Source organism: Myotis davidii, unplaced genomic scaffold, assembly GCF_000327345.1.
Source record: "Myotis davidii unplaced genomic scaffold, ASM32734v1 scaffold290, whole genome shotgun sequence".
Lineage (NCBI taxonomy): Eukaryota > Metazoa > Chordata > Mammalia > Chiroptera > Vespertilionidae > Myotis > Myotis davidii.
Window position 1 is genome coordinate 7,227,871 of NW_006285049.1, and position 17,689 is coordinate 7,245,559.

General features: G+C 37.7%; 1 protein-coding gene across 2 annotated transcripts in view; it reads right to left on the reverse strand.

Annotated features, from left to right (window-relative positions):
* Nucleotides 1-17,689, reverse strand: part of PDZRN4 (PDZ domain containing ring finger 4) — a 338,807-nt gene that overhangs the window by 20,740 nt on the left and 300,378 nt on the right. For both annotated transcript variants that reach the window (XM_006755547.2, XM_006755546.2), the window contains one exon: nucleotides 2,713-2,811. In XM_006755547.2, the coding sequence (XP_006755610.1) occupies nucleotides 2,713-2,811 (99 nt within the window). The remainder of the gene's footprint in view (nucleotides 1-2,712; nucleotides 2,812-17,689) is intronic.

Sequence of the window (17,689 nt, forward strand, 5' to 3'; positions counted from 1 at the left end):
TAAAATGGTGAACACAATAGAAACAGGCATGGATATATGGAACAGACTGACAGAGGTCAGAGGGAAGGAGGTTGGAGGATACTGGCTGAAACAAGGTGAAGAGATTAGCCAAAAAACATACACCCATAGCTCATGGACATAGACAATAGTGTGGTGATAGCCTGAGGGAGGGTGGGCAGGGGCTGGGTGGACATGGGTAAAAGGAGGGGAAAATGGAGGACATCTGTGATAGTGTAAACAATAAAAAAATTATACGGAAAAAAATCGTTGATTCTAAAAATGTAAATCATCTGCTTTAGAATTAATAATAATAATACCATTAAAAAGACTAGAGAACCCTTGATTTGAAGACCATTTTTCCTTCCCTCCCTCTCTTTCTTCCTGTCTTCCTTCCTTTATCTGCTCTTCCTTTTTTATATCCATTCACTCATTTCTGTAGCTCAACTGTCAGACATGGTCTTCAGCTGATTCTAATACTTAGGATTCTCTGGACCAAGAAAATTTACTTTCTACTAGGGTGATTTTTAAATCCTGCCTTCGCTGTCTTAGAAAAGCTGATAGCTATACTGTAAGTCTATACTTTTTAAAGGATTTCTGTCTCCTGAGCACATTAATTTATAAAGAGATTTATAATCTATGTTGCTTCAAAATTAAAAAGTCCTACCCATGTAGATTATTACTAGACACTAAATATAGGGTGAAATAGATTAACTAAAATGTTTTAGAATAAATAGATATTTAGGGCGCAATTAAGATTTTTATCAATATTTTAACACATCAAACTTAAGTGTTGACTTACAGTTTACTGGGGGTAATTCCACCTATCACATTTCACACGATGGCTTCAAATAACCATTTATTTGAGCTTATTTCATCAAAGTTTGTTGTTGCTTTTTTGTTGTTGTTGTTGTTTTAGCAACCTATTTCAAGTGTTGCATGAGGTTGATCCATCCTATCCAGATGTTAGATATTACATGTTTATTAGGTGGTGCCTAATAAATGAGTCTTAAGTGATCAATCAAAAACATGCAAGAGGTATAAGAAAAACATTTCTTCCAATACGTGTGTTCAGTTCCTGTGGCTTGTTTACTACCCCTGGAAAATAAAGTTCTAAAGCTGACATATTTAAATAGTAAACAGAGACTTACTAGGAGGAAGTGAGGGGTGATTAATCAATTGTAACCTGTTTAGAAGCCATTCACAATCTAAAACTTTGTCCTCAGAACTGTTACTAAACTAATATTAAACTTCCACATTTGTCCCTCTGTACATATTACAAAAGAGAATCTGGCAGGTGTTTTCCTTATACTTCCTCACCATAATTGCAGGGATTATCATAGCTGTACATTAAAAAGATGCATATAAACTAGATATCTGCTATAGATTTTTCCATTGCAAGAGCCAGCCAGTAAATTCTTTTTTTTAAAAAAATTATCTTTAATGTTGAAAGTTTACAGATGTCCTCTTCCTTTTCCCTCTTTGCTCCCTCGCCAGGCCTGCACCACACTATTGTCTGTGTCCATGGGTTATGCATATATGCACAGAAGTTCTTTGGTTAATCTCTCCCCGCCTCTCTGAGATTCATCAATCTGCCACATGCTTCAATGTCTTTGGGTCTATTTTTTTATCAGTTTATCTTGCTCATTAGATTCCACATATAAATGAGATCATGTGATATTTGTCTTTCTCTGGCCAGTCAGTACATTCTTTGGTAAAGTGATAAAGAGTAGCATTTACATTTATAGAGCTGTATAGTTTTCTAAGTGCATTAATTACATTATCTTTTACATTGTCTAAACATCTCTAGAAACAATGAGATAAGCATTATTGTACTAAGTTTCTAGCTGAAGAAGCTGAAGCTCAGTAAGTCAGGTAATGTTTTCAAGATCATGGCCAAGAAAACTTGGAATAGCAATTAGTATCTAGTCTAGTTTCTGCATATATATATACACATACACAGACATACACACATACATTTATTTATACATACATATATGGAGGATTTAGATAATATATACATGTACATATGCATATATACATATATTTACATAAAGAGGTGATTTTTAATCTTAAGTATATATAATTAAAAAAGTCATACCTTACCTCTTCTCACAAAATGATTCTTTTGGGAGTTAAAAAAAATCACCTATAATAATAAATTTTGCTTCACAATTTTTCAAAGTAATTAACACGAAGGGTGTTTCACATTCAAGTACCTCATTTTTTAAATAGTAATTATGGGGTTGCATAAAACAAACTAATAGATGCATGTCTTGAATATTCAAATTTATTAATGCTGTCAGCAGAGTAAAATATGTGATTGTTGTGAATATTAGATTTAGAACAATTAGTCAATGCTATTGTTAGCAGCACTGATAGAAGACACAGTGGGATGGAAGGACAAGTGTTTGCTGATCAAAAACTTTGCTTGACTTCCTGCATACTTATGGGCATTTATTCAAATTGAGACAATGTTACTATTTTCGCTTTTTTCCGTTACTGGGATTCTGTGGTGAAAGATCCGCATTAAACAAGCTGATAATAATTACATTACTTGGGCCACATCATTTACTTTCCTAATTGAAAGTGACAAGTGTTGGAACATGGCCAATTCTTCACATTCAAGCCTCCCAAGGATTTTCTCATGGTGAGTCACTTCACTCCATTCCTCACAGTCTCCCTCCTCTGACCTCGCTCCTGGGCCTTTCTTACCTCGCTGACATAAATGCCGGTGTCTTCTTCATCATCCGTGCGGTAACAGACTGTCAGGCCCAGCTTCTCTTGACTGCTAACACGGCACAACTCGACCTCCTGAGAAAAATGCACGCACAGCGACATTTATCTCAGAGAGGAATCCCACAGCAGAACGGAGAACTCACAGATACTCTGAGTTTCCCTGGGCTGTTTTCATAATGATTGCCCAACTTCTGAAATTAAGTTGTTACCAAAATCATCAAAATAGACCATCTATGTTCATATTTAAGCCAACGTTTCCAATGTCATTGTATAGTTGGAAATGTGCATTTATTGCATGAAGTCATAAGCTTAAAACCCCTTAGAAATCACACAATGAAGTATAAGTAAATGTGCACACATTAATATGATGGAATCAATAACATATTTGAGAATGTCCAAGTAGATGGCAAAATGTTCATTAAAATATTGAGAGTCACTGCGTCTTTATTTGTATTTTAATAAAAAACAGTTCAAATAAAAAAGACTATATTAGATTCTACATTAATTCTTCGTTTGAGTTCTATCCAATAAGGTAATAAGCAAGTATTTTGTGTGGCTTAGGTCAAGGTTTCTATGATTTGGTAGAAATTCTCTCCCTTGAGATGAAATGGGTTCATCCAGACTGAAGGGAGAGACCCATCAACAGTCATGTGGGCAGAGGCAATGATTCAAAATGCAGCAGTAAATGAACAAGGAAACACATTTACTGAAACACATGGCTAGGAGGCTTAGAAAGTCAGTCCTTAGGTAATGTATATTGAATCTATTTCCTGATTTATGTTCAGCAAAATAATAATAAATTTCAGTGTATTTCAGTTTTATATCACGAAATAGACTTGTACTACTCTTGGCAGCAGATGACTTTAGGATAAATTGCATAATTCCAAGGACTAAAACACAAATTGGAACTCTCATCCTGGAGCACCTGTTCCAGTTGGATGGAGAATATAAGGCCCTTCAGTAAATCACCCGATGAGAAAGAACGAAGCACATTTAAATAGAAACTGACGTCTGGATTACGTGTCTAGAACTCGGGCCCCGTGGGAACTGCAAATGTGCCTGTCTTGCTTACTGCTCCTTCTCCATGGTCTACAGCAGGGATGCACTGAGGGCGGACACTGGTTGAAGGGTGATTGCTTCTATTTCAAAATCTGTCCTAAATGTTTGTAAACTTTCTGCAAAACAATAATTAAGTCATCTTTCCTCTTTTTTAAAATAATATTTTTTATTGATTTTTAGAGCGAGGAAAAGGAAGAGGGAGAGAGAGAGAGGGACAAACATCCATGTGAGAGCAAAACATTGATCAGCTGCTGCCTGCACGCCCCCTACCCAACCAACTGAGCCACACCCGCAAGGGCAGTATTGCCTCTTAATTGAAGGTTGATTGTGTGTGTGTGTGTGTGTGTGTGTGTGTGTGTGTGAAAATATTTCAAAGATTGATATTAATAAATAATCCACCTAACTGTCTATAATCTGAAATAACTACTAGGCCTAAAGAAAAATTCACTTTATTTTAAACAAGAGGATACTTCCCAGTATATTCTGCGTTACATTTGAAGTAGCTTCCCTTTCAATTTTGCATTTCAGTGAAGTCTTTGTCTTTGAATAATAATCATTTATTTTAATGACATGCTGTAAACCACAGGTAAATCCTTAGCAAGGGTAAACTATCATAAGCTCCAGTGACCAATAATTTCACAGCTAATATGAAATCAAATAAAATGGCAATCTCCTATCTTGAGACACGCACTTCAAATTGGTGAATTACATAAAACAATGAATGCTGACTTTCTAACGGGTGGGCCAATAGACTCTAAATCACATTACAATGATTAAAAAGGGCATGGTGTATGCTGAACAGTAAAGAAAAAAAGATGAAAAATCTTTTCACCTAAAGGAAGAATTGGGGGGAAAAGTGATATGATTTGACACCAGAAACAAAAAGTATAACTGAGCAAGGATATTTTCACAACTGGCAATAATTAATGCCTCCAGAGGGAAAGACTGCTTGACTAAAACTGGGACATTAGGAAGGAATTACCACAACAAAAGAGCTCCAATTACAGCAACGAAGTACACAGTTGAGGAGTAAAGAAGCTTGTGATTCCTAAGAGGCCTACAAGGAAATCTAAACACCCATAAAGAACTGAGATTGGGACCTTTAAATTCAAGCAAATGAAGAGCCTTCGTTAAAAGCTGAAATCCATTGACTTTTAATGTCCTGCCAACAGCACAGGAGAAAGTCCCTTCCCAGTGGGAAGCTGTTGCCCAGGGGAGCATTCCTTTCCTGAGTGTGTTCTCCATGTGCTCAGTGGTGTGCCCTGGCTTCATGACTGTTTAGAAGATGCGTATCAAAATACTTTCCAATAAAATGGAACCTATACATTAAAATAAAAAGGGCTGCCCAGCTGGTGTTGCTCAGTGGTTGAACGTTGACCTATGAACCAGGAGGTCTTGGCTTGATTTCCAGGTCAGGGCACATGTCCGGGTTGTGGGCTCAATCCCCAGTGTGGGGTGTGCAGGAGGCAGCCGATCAATGATTCTCTCTCATCACTGGTGTTTCTTTCTATCTCTCCCTCTTCCGTCTTCTCTGAAATCAATAATAAAATATTTAAAAAAAATTACAAGGGCAGAATCTACTCTTTTTACCACAAATAAAAGCATTTACCCAAAAATCACAGGGGAAAGAAGACTAAGATCCTGAGGTCAAAACAACTTTTCAATATTGTCATCATATTGGACCTAAGCAAATGGGTGAAACAGGTCTCAGTGTTCCCTACAGCACCTTGGTTTTCAACATCTCCCTTTTATAAACACTTAGCACCCTCAGAATTAATTTGATCTCCCTGAAGTTCTTAAGGACTGCCTGCCTGTGTAGGTAGCCAGTGGTGTTTCATGTGTGCCACCACGATTACCTGTCTGCTAAATATATCTGGGGTTTGGTATGATCTTTCATTCTCTCAAAGTAGCTCTTGAGTCATAAAGATAATTGATGTCCATATTTCTTAAAGGGATCATCATTAAAATTACTTAAAATGTGGGCCATCCCGGGGTCAATACATACTAATAAAGACTGAAAATACCAAGCTTTAATTCAAAAGATGAATTTTTTGGTGTCGCGATTTCAGGCTCTGAAGGAAACTCAAGTGCGATTCCCTGGATGCCACAAACCACCACCGTACACCAGTCCCAGTGTGGGCCTGCATGTCTTTCTCTGGTTGAGAATGCCGCAGACACTACACATTTCACATTAGTACCCAGATGCATACGCTTTAGAATCAAAGTTCCTTTAATTGTATGACAAAATAACCAACACGCAGCTACCTGTAGAGCATGTTGTTTGCAGGGGGCAAGGGTGGCTTGGTCAAGCCTGATTCTCTGAAAGGCATGCTCGGGCACGGGTTGCATTTAGCATTCCCTTCACAGCGCACCCAGACTCTGATTTCTGAAGAAACAACCTCCGGTAATAGAGGATGCTTTCCCTAACAACGCCCCTACCTTTCCCCCTGTCACAGGGAAGCTGTTTGATGAAAGACATAAAAGTGAAATGCTACCTTCTGCACATTTTCTGCACGGAGACGATCCAGGGGCGTATACAAATCAAAGCCCCGCCGATGCTCCCCATCCATAAGTCATTTGTGACTGCGGTGCAAGAAGCACTTCACAGATCTGGGGAAGCTACATTCATTCTGGCTTCCGTGTGCTTTAAGATGTTATGTTCTGGGAATATGTACAAAGTCCCTTTAAAAAATCAAGTCATGGTATCTAATCCTGTGAGAAATTGATTATGTGGAGGTTGAGGGAGGAGCCTGAGATTGAAGTTAGAAAAGCTTGCTGTGAATCATCCTTCTAATCTTAGAATGACAAGAGGGGGGATTTTACATCAATCCGTTGGACGACAGTGCTGGGAAATGTATCTATTTTTTATAATTGGATCTAGGGAGAAAGTAGGAACTTAAAAAGAAAAAAAAAACACTATGCTTGTTTTTGCTTTCTAGATAGGACTTTCCTGTTGGAGGAAGAACTGAGGCTTGCAGCTGCCTGTCACGGCTCTTGAAGCAAATAGTTTCTAAGCTCCAAAGAGCTCAGAGGTCTGTGCCACAGAGGTGTCCCCCTGAATGAGAAAATTCAGAGGCTGCCGGAGCTACTCAAGTCTGGAGAAGAGCCAGAGCTAGACACGATGGTCACTGATATTAACTGACAGTCATGGAGACGGGCTGTTGTGTCCATACCTTCCTTTTTATTTCATTTGTTTTGCTGCTTTTTATTTATCAGACAGCATATGGACTACTATACAAGTTAGTATTAATCATTGTCTTACATTTTGTATTTTTTAAAGATATTTTTATTGATTTCAGAGAGAAAGGGAGAGAGAGATAGAAACATCGATGATGAGAGAGAATCATTGATCAGCTGCCTCCTGCATGTCCCCAACTGGGAATTGAGCCCACAACCTTGGGGCATGTGCCCTTGACTGGAATCGAACCCAGGACCCTTCAGTCCCCAGGCCAACACTCCATCCACTGAGTCAAATCGGCTAAGGCCCATTTTGTATTTTTTAAAAATATAGTTTTATTGATTTCAGAGAGGAAGCGAGAGGGAGAGAGAGATAGAAACACCAATGATAAGAGAGAATCATTAATTGGCTGCCTCCTGCATGCCCCCTACTGGGGATCAGACCACAACCCAGGTATATACCCTTGACTGGAATTGAACCCGGGACCCTTCAGTCCACAGATAGACGCTCTACCACTAAGTCAAACCAGCTAGGGCTTACATTTTGTATGTTGATTAGTAATTAGGAAAAAAGCCATACTTAAATATTTCAACAAAATATTTATTTAAAAAAGAAAGTGGAAAATATGAAAATTTTAACCCCCATAGGTAAGAGAAGCCTAGATACTCTACTGCAGCAATTTTCAACCTTTTTCATCTCATGACATAAACTAATTACTAAAATTCTATGGCACACCATATATATATTTCCCTACCTGGCAATTTAAAAAACAGGTATAATTTTGATTCATTCACACTTGGAGACTATTGTTATGTTGCCTATTGTCATTTTTTAAATTGATAGTCTAAGGGAAACGAGGTCAGTGCCCCTGACTAAATAGTTAGGTATTGCATATTTGAAAATTTTTTTGGTATACTGGTTGAAAATTGCTGCTCTGCTGTGAAAATATTGCTTCAATGTCATTATCTCCTGGATAATGAAAACTAGGTATAATACTTAGTGAGAGTAAATGATAAAAGTCCTAGAGTACCCAAATTGCTATTACAACACTTCAGTCCATATAGCCCAACTCCAAACATTCATAACAAGTAGCTGCAACTAGTAGCTAAATCACATTTCATAGAGGCTTTAGGGTGAAAGCAAAAACAATGTGACGAACACTCACATCCCTAATCCAGCCCCTAATTCAATCATTTCTTTTTCAATTATTTTGTGGTGAAATGTGGTTAGTGTTTAATTCTCAAATACCTACTCTTAGATACCTTCTGGATTCTTTGGGAAATAATACTGACACATTTTTCTAGACATAGGTGTCTGCTTCTCACTATAGGCTCCTCATTGCCTTAGGAAGCCATAAATTATTCATTTTGAATGAATTTTATACTTTAACAAAAAATAAATATCAATAATGGATGTCATGAGTTTTGGGCCAGGAACAGAGAATTTGGTGAGTGTGAGAGATGGTACACCAGCTTTGTATTGTTACTTCTTCAGTGCCAACTAGAGAATCAGGCCAATTGTCCCTTAATGGGCTTTCTCCCAGTCCTGCTCTAAATCAAAGAACAAAAGCATGGGAGGCTACAAGGGAAATGCTTTTGTTTATATCTTCAGATAGGTTATTTTTTTCTATTTTGATTATGTATCTTTTGAGAAAATTGAAGTTGATTTTAGATATTAGGATCATGTGATTTACCTTTGTAGGAATCCAGAAATACAGTTTTCATATTTGGCTTCTGAGTTTTTGTTTGTTTGTTTTTTAAGAATTTTTTTCATGGAATTTTAGAGAGAGGGGGGGAAAAGAAGGAGAGAGAAAGGAACATCGATGTGACAGGAAACATTGATCAGCTGCCTCCTGCATGTCCCCCACTGGGGACTGAGCTTGCAACCCGGGCATGTGCCTTGACTGGGAATAAAACTGACAATCTTTCACTGTACAGGATAATGCCTAACCAACTGAGCCACACTGGTCACGGCATTGACTGCTGAGTTTTGAACAAACATTAAAATGATCGTTTGTTAGCTTACTAATGGTATTGCTAAATATCCAGTCATTTGTGGCCAGATTTTGTGATTTATACGTTAGCTCCATCAAAATAGTTCAACATGCCATAAGCAATGTGTAGAATAGACTATTTCTAAAATGTCATTTCTACAATTGCTTCACTTTTAAAACATCCACTTTAAACACTCCACTCTCTGATCAGCTCAGATACTCTTGCATTCCCACTCTTTGCTCTTCGATTAGACCTGGAACCTAATGACCCTTCTAATTTTCACTATCAACAATTCCATTAGGCCTTCTCCTCTCTCCTTGCCCAGCATGGAATCCTCAGTTAGTCATAATAATCTGTTATAAACATCCACAACTCCCTTATTCTCTGAGTCTACAGTATCATTGAGTGAAGGACCAGTCAATCACAGTTCAGTCCAACGATTCCCTTCCTGTATTCCTACCTGAGCAGCTGTGTAGTCCTGGAGAAAAACACACAACCATGCTTATCACACTGATGCTTCCACTGTAAATGTGTAACCACTGTAAACTCATCACTTGTCTAGTTGTACCTCTTTTCTCAAATGTCCAACAGACCCTGCCCACTCTCATTGATGACCTCGCCTCATAGTTCATTGGACACTGGTAGATAATTACCACCTCAACTTCCTATTCTCCCAGACTGATATTTCACACCCCTTTTCTCTGCTACAGTGCCTTCTCTCTCTTCACTCTTATATAATCATCCTGTTCCATGCTCCATGGAGGTAAAAAAGTGGTGAAATTGAACCGACTGCACCTTCCCTCCACTCAAAGTAGCAATCTAAATTCATCTGTAACCACCTCGCTGTCTATCCCTCTATTATAATAAAAGAAAGACACCCAATTCTTTCACAAGGCAATGCCTCCCCTCATGCTTTTTTATTCCTTTTTTATTTTTCAAGAGTTTTTCTCATGGAATTATTCCTTCTCTTTCTCTTGTGTCATCAGTTTGTCTTGTTAGATCATTTTCATTGCTATTAACTCTCCCCCCCACAAATCATTAATAAATTCACATGGGGTGGCTAGGAGAAAATCCAATAGAGATGGTGATCAGCTCTAGGTTGGGGTTGTTGGAACAACCTAATAAAAGTGCCTTGGAAGAGATCATAAAATTGACTGTGGTGTTCATCAAAACCAAATTTCCAAGCAGAGAACCTCTCCATGAAAGAAGACAGAGATAGGAAACAGCATGTTACGATAGAGGAGCTTTAGTAGGTAATGAGTATGAAGCTGAGGGTGTAAGATTTGGGTAGATGAAATGGCATGGTGAAAAATAAAACTGGAGAGGCAAACAAGGGCCCTACCCTGGAAGGATGACTACAACATGTTAAGTAACTTGGAATTTTTGCAAAAGTAAAAGAGGAGTCATTGTAGTTTGGAAATATGGTTTCCAAATACAGCCTGATTTGTAGTTTGGAAATATGGTTTCAGCAGAAGAACAATGATCTTACTGGTTCTTATACTATTCTTTAATTCTCACCTGGGATGGAGAGTTGGAGGACTTCCAGGAGAAGAGTGTATTGGGGTGGCAAAGTCACTGCTTGAAATGAGAGAGCCTGGTAGAAGTATATTATGGTGGTAAGATGCTTGGAGACAAGAACAAGGTTGAGAAGCTAATGTTTGCTGTAATGTGAACGGAGTCAGGGCGATTAATACAGGACTCCAAGAGAGAAGGGATTGAATTGAAAAATTTCTTGGTATTCTTTTCACCCTTCACAGTGAACTTAAAAAGAAGAAATAGCACACTGAACCTTTACATGGAAATACGGTCCATTCTCTGAGAGGCTCAAACATCTATTGCCATATTGATGGTGCTGCTTTTCACCTGGTCCTGCTGGCTATTGTATCTCCACTCCTGGCATCTGCAAATTGTCTTTTCTTTAAATTACTGAAAATAGCTTTTTCAAAAGAAAGTGTTAACAGCATTTCTTTGAGATTAGCTATGTGCTCTCCACAAAGTAAATGGTCAAAAGGACAGGATGTGCCTTTGTGCCTTGGAAGTCCCAGATTCAATGACTGCACTTCTTGGTGACATTCATTGTCATGCTTTTGAGCTGGCCATGTTTTCATTAAAGAAGATACCGTCTACTTTTGGAATGCTGTTTTAAAGTAAACAACAACAACAACAACAAAATAGTCCATCATTTTGAAGGGGCAGGCGTTTACTTGACAAAGGTAAAATATCTATCTTTTACCTAAATATAAGGATCTATATAGACAATCCATAAGTATTCTGGGTGGCAAAATAAGCATTACGAAGAATAACAGCAAAATTGAAACATTCACAAAATGATCCTCTACCCTGGCCGGGTAGCTCAGTTGATTAGTGCATTGTCTTGATATGCCAAGGTTGGGGGTTTGATCTCTGGTCAGGACAGATAGGAAAAATCAATCAATGAATGCATAAATAAGTGGGACAACACATTGATGTTTCTCTTTCCATTTCTCTCTTTCTCTAAAATCAATTTAAAAAGTTATCCTCAAGAGTACCTTCAAGGGAATTTAGTAAACTTGGACTGAACTAGGTTATAAATATCAACACTGGGTGTCAAGCTATGCTGGTAAGGGTTATCATTATTTTATTTAATGGGTAACAATGTCATTGGCAGCCATCATTTTTTGAATACTGGAAGCCCTGTTAAATATTTGGCAAAGAAGTTGAGGCACTGCTTGCCCCTTGAGATGTAGGACATATGGGTAGGGGCAAAGAAGCAAAAAATGCAAAATGAAGAGACAAGGGTTGCAGTCTCATATAAGTTTAAGAAGGAGTATATTTAGGTTTGGTAGGATTAAGATTGCTCCAAAGGGCACAGAGTTTAGGAGGAATAGTTATTGTGAATTTGGGCTAAAATTTAATGAAAGGAAAGAATGTGGGCCATGTTAACAAAAACTATTTTTTGAAATTCAATGGAGATATTAATCTAAATTTATCAAATAACATTCCATTTATTATGCTTCATGTTGGGTCAATATATTAACATGCAATAGACTTTTTTTGTGTGAACAATAGTATAAATATACTATTTGCTTCATAGTGGGTCAGATTAATTGTAAAAGTCACACAGACACTACATTACAAAACATTACATAGAATAAATCTGTGTTCTGAAAGTGGATCAAAGAAAGAAATGTTTCATGTTATTATATTTTATACCCAATATTTAAGACATTGGTTGAAAATGTAATCAAATAATGAATTAAATTATGTTCTTGTTATGAAAATCCATAATATTGTCTGTCTTACTATGATCATCTAAAAATATGGTACTCTGTTCCAGCATCTGATGGTCAGTAAGAATCTTGATCCACAAGATTACTGCTTATTAAAAGATTCTGGTATTCCACATCTCAAAATTAATATCACAGTGTAAAATCACAAATCTCTTTGTAAATACATAGCGATTAATTGTAGGTAACTAGCTGATTCTGAATTCATGCATTATACCATATTGGGTAGGTTCTACATGTTGCCACAGGCCATGAGCCCCAAGTGTCCTAAGAGTTCATTTGATAGCACAGACTTCAGATTTTTCTGTCTCTTCTTTTTGGAGCTGGCTCTCCTACTTCCTTTTTAATGCCAGTCTATTATGATACATGAAATGCACCACATCCTTACTGTACTGGCAATAAAATTCTAATAGCATGCATTACAACCAATTAGTAGACCTGAATATCTCCTGATCTGATGAATGAGAAAGGAGGATCTACATTCATCTATTTCAGATATTAGACATTGAATTCCAGACTTGGAGACGCCCGAGTTTATGTTAACACAACAGAAATTGGTCAATCCCCCTCAGAACTTCTCTTTATTTAAAAACCATTCAGGAACTTTTCCAGCATGTGTTATTAGGGAAACACAAAGGGAAGATTAACAAAGCAGCAGAAGAAGGGGAAATAAATAAACCTGTTGACAAGATGAACTTTATTTCCATCAGCTGGTTACTGGAGCAGGAAATACAGGCTTTTCTAATGAAGTGCTGGGCTATTATTCCAAGTTTTCTCTAAGCTCTTTCATAGTGTGGGGTGGGGAGCTTTTTTCGTGGTCATCATAACAGGAAAAGTACAAGACTTTTAAGCCAGTCAAGATCCCATAAATGTCATAAAAATTGTCCCACATTATTTTTTCCTATTCTTTTTCCTGTTTGGTAAAGTAGCATTTTCATACAATTAAATAAGTTCACATTCCCTCATAGATATTTCTGATCTAACCAAGGAAACTAAACACTAAAATAGATCTATTACAAAATATAACAAAAGATACGGTTATAAAATGTGGAACTAAAAGCTTTGTGTTTTACTCAACATTTTTACCTTTTCTTCAAAACACTCAAATTTTTTTTTTTTATTGCTTAAAGTATTACAAAGGGTATTACATATGTGTCCATTTTTTCCCCCCGCCCTAGACAGTCTCCTAGCCTCCCCTATCCCCCAGTGTCTTATGTCCATTGGTTATGCTTATATGCATGCATACAAGTTTTGGTTGATCTCTTACCCCCCTACCTCCTGCCCCCCAAAATATCTGATGAGGTGTTTTTTGTTTTTGTTACTGAAGAAGCAATATATGCATTTTAAACATGCCCAGTCTTGGAAAGGAGAAAGTTCATTTGGGGGAGGTACTGTACATTCTTAAGTTCTACTGAAGCTCCCTCAAAATGTATATAACATTACTTAAAGGCATAATTGCATGTCTGCATATTTTCTAAATTTGATCAGGGCTCCTTATCTGTACCCATAGTTTCATAATTAAAAATAGACTGTAATATTTATCACAAATATTATCTTATCATGTGAACTTGTAAATTTTCATAAGAATACATATATATATACACTCTCACATATGTATCGATTTATTCTAGTTTAATTTCCCCAGTGACTGGTGCATAGGTATGCAATTGTGTTTGTATAATCTGGGTGCCAACTTGTATCATCTTAAAGGAATTTGAGTAGCATTTTTATGACCCGGGATAGATAATTAAATACAATAAATAATCAGGTTAATTTTAAAATTTTTATTTACTTAACATATTTATTTATTAAAATTATTTACTCAACTATTTTATGTATTGCTGTTTCCTTGGGCCTTTGTGGAGAATGCATGCTTCTCTACTTGCTACTAACAAGATTAGTCTGATCATTTTGGCCACTTGAAGATTAATTTCAATCATTGCATTATGTATTCGGCAGCCTAGTTTGGTAACTACATAAGAACATGAATCATCAAAATTAACCTGACCTACATCAGCATCTGTTCACTACCACATAATTTATAATAGCAAAGCATCATAAATGCCCTCCATGTCCAAACTATCAGAGTTCTTGAATACTAGTAAATAAGGGAATATGTAAATGGTGGGTTTTAGGACTCTGAAGAACTTTTACAATATGAAAATGATCATGAAAAACACTACATAATAAAGCAGCACATAAGTTTACATAACATATAATCTCTCCTCCTCCCATCCCCCCTTTTTTTTTCAGTCTTCTAATCAAAGAAAAATTCCTGGGGAAAAATATGAGTAGTTCACTCTAGTTGCTGTTATTATAATGATAATTCCTTTCTTTTTAAATATATCCTTTTATTTCCAAACACATATTCTGTGAGCACTTACTTACTTAGAATCAGAAAATAAGCATTATTTCAAAATACAAATATTAATTATTGAAAAAATTAATAATAAATTCTATGTATGTTATGAAGTTGCAGGTCTCTATTCCTTCCCTTCTACTCAATCATTTTTTTTTTTACTAGAAAACTGACTAGAAAGCAAGAAAATAACGTAATTTGATCAATTCAGTGGAGTGAGAAGAAACTAAACACAAATGTCAAAAGACCACTACGTGTGAGTAAGAAGCTCAAGTGGCTGCACAGGCATGTCTCACCTAATCCGTGAGCAACAGAGAAAACTACTTAATAGAACAGGGTCTTTGGGAAATGAGGAGTAGTTGTCTTGAGGCCTTATCTCATAAATAAAGAACAACATGCAACCCTGGCCGGTTTGGCTCAGTGGATAGAGCACCGGACTGCAGATTGAAGGTTCCCAGGTCTGATTCCGGTCAAGGGCACATATCTCAGCTGCAGGCGACCCAGGTCTAGTAGGGGCATGTGCAGAAGGCAACCAATTAATGTGTGTTTCTTACATCAATGTTTCTCACTCTGTCTTTCCCATTCCTTCCACTCTTTCTAAAAAAATCAATGGAAAAAATATCTTCAGGTGAGGATTAACAAACAAACAAACAAACAAGAGAACATGCAGGCAATGAATTCTCAATGAAATTGGTCATTGCTTACAAAATTATTCTTTCTATTCCTTCTGTTTTACTAGTTTGGTCTTCATTTCTCTTCTCAACCATTTCTAACCCTCCTGAATCCATCTGGACTCTTACTGCTTGGTTACTTTTCTTAATATCCTAAGGATTGTCAGAAGCTCTGGGAGGATTTTGAGGGGTGACATGAGGAACCCTAAATACTATAGGAGAGTGTACAGCCAGAAAAATGCTATATTTTAATGTCTGCTTTTTAAAAAAATCTAAAAATAGGCATCTTCTAAGGAAACTGGGTAACTGTCATCTGTGCATTTAAAATGGATAATAGTCATTAATACCGAGGGCAGAAATTATTTCTTTTACCTTAATACTGCATTACATGATATAAAAATAAATATTGCCTGAGTGAATGCAAAACTACAACAGAACTCCAATAAAACAACGTTGTGTCTGACACTAGGTATTAGGAATACCACTTTTAGAAACAAAAGAAGGCACATGATTTATCGTGTCACTAAAGTGCCCTTCTAAAAGTCTTCTAATACCATTAGGTGTATCCGAATTTAACTCAATATTTAATCTAGGACAAGCATGTGTGTGAGGGAAAGGGCCTGTGAGAGCACGTGTGTCCGTTAATTTATAAGGGGCAAGAGACATATACTACAGAGACATAGCAATTTCTGCACACACGGAAATCCGGAAAGGCACCCTCTGGAACATACACTGGCTCTACAAGACTCTGTCCTTCCTGCTTGCCATGCCACTGCTACCCAGCACCCCAGGTAGTCGCTGCCTCTGAGCGCTCCCGACTAAAATGCAGAAATTCTCCAAATTACTTCTATAATGGGCAATGGAGAGAAAAACGAGATAAAATGCAACACAGGAAAAGTTCATTTGAATTCTATAAAATGTTTTCTAATGATGGAGTCTATTAGGTCTTGAAATGATCTCAGCAGGAGAATGTGAAGGCCGTGTCACGAGAAGGACTTGAAAAATCTCAGGGAAAACCCGGTTTTAACTGTCGATCGGGCACATGTCGGCAGTAGAGTAAAGGCAGGGCCGTTAGAACGTTCCAGGGTTACCACCATCATTAAAAACTTATGTGTGACAGAGAAAACCTTGTGATTTACTACGGTGTGCTGGAAGGGAAAGGACACTGTTGTCTCAAAGATTCATTCTATTTGCTTCCTAGGGAGGGAAATCAGTGTAACCTTCAAAATATGGTTTCCTAAGTAAACAGTGTGAGGCAGGAGGGTCTAGCAACGAGAGGCAGCGGGCTGCCTGCCACGCGTAGTTGTCCTAACTACTGCACGCATCTCATTTAAGGAAAATGTTCATTTGAAGAACCTTCAACTTTCCACCATGAATGGAAGCTTTGTTCATGACTGCACTGTGGGCAGACCACGGTTCTGCTGCTGCTCCCAGATTTCAGCTCTTTCTTTCCCAGATTTTGTGAGCAATGCACTCATGTACATGGATAACACAATCCCATTTGCAAAGAGGAAAGAAGGAAAACATTTATCGTACAGAACTATACTGTAGACTTCTCTTCAGTGCCTGGTGGTCTCTGAGACCTTCATTCCTTTCCTTCACAAACGCAGACAAAGTTTAAGTGTATTTCATTTAAAAATACCAGCCACTCCATTGTTCACAACTAAGTCCGTTTCATCAAAAAGAGGCTCCCAATTCCTCAGACAGCTTCCATGCATGAGGTAATGAACATGTTAGGATTTCAGAAGTACGCTTCACAGTCATCCCTTGGGTTTTTCTATTTCACAGAATTTACTACCCATTTTGCTAAATGCCTAGAGAGAACTGGTCAAGCTCACACTTTCCTTGTTTAAGCTCCTGAAACCCTTGAGTTGTGAAAACAGCCTAATGAAAGGAGCCTCCTTATCCTCCTCCTGCACTCGCAGACTATTCTGGAATGAACGTCTCACATAGGTAGGCATAGCCTCGTGTGTTTGGGGGCTATTTGGGTGAAAATAGAAAGGTCTCGGAGCGAGACAGACCGGTCTAGAGGGAAACAGGCTGCAAGCGCGGGCAGCGCTGCCATGACAATCACGCCTGCATTCCCTGCTGTCGTCTCACTTATCAATTCTGACAGGTGACTGTCTTGACTCCCTGGAACATTTATCAAAGAGGGCAAATCGTGCGAGTGTCAAGCTTGCCGGAATGGCGTTAGTTAGTGGGTGACTATAAAGAACATAGGGCTCATAACCACTTGTCATGCAGGGGAAAGGTGGCAGTCTACCTAATAGTTTTCTGCTTATTAAAAAAGAAAGCCATTTTAAAAAATGTATTTGAATCTATACCATTCCCACCTCCTTGATCCAAGTCCTTTTCATTTCACACCTGGACTGTAAAATTTGGCGCCTAATTTGTCCCTCTTCTTTGCGTTTGGTTCCTCCAAATTT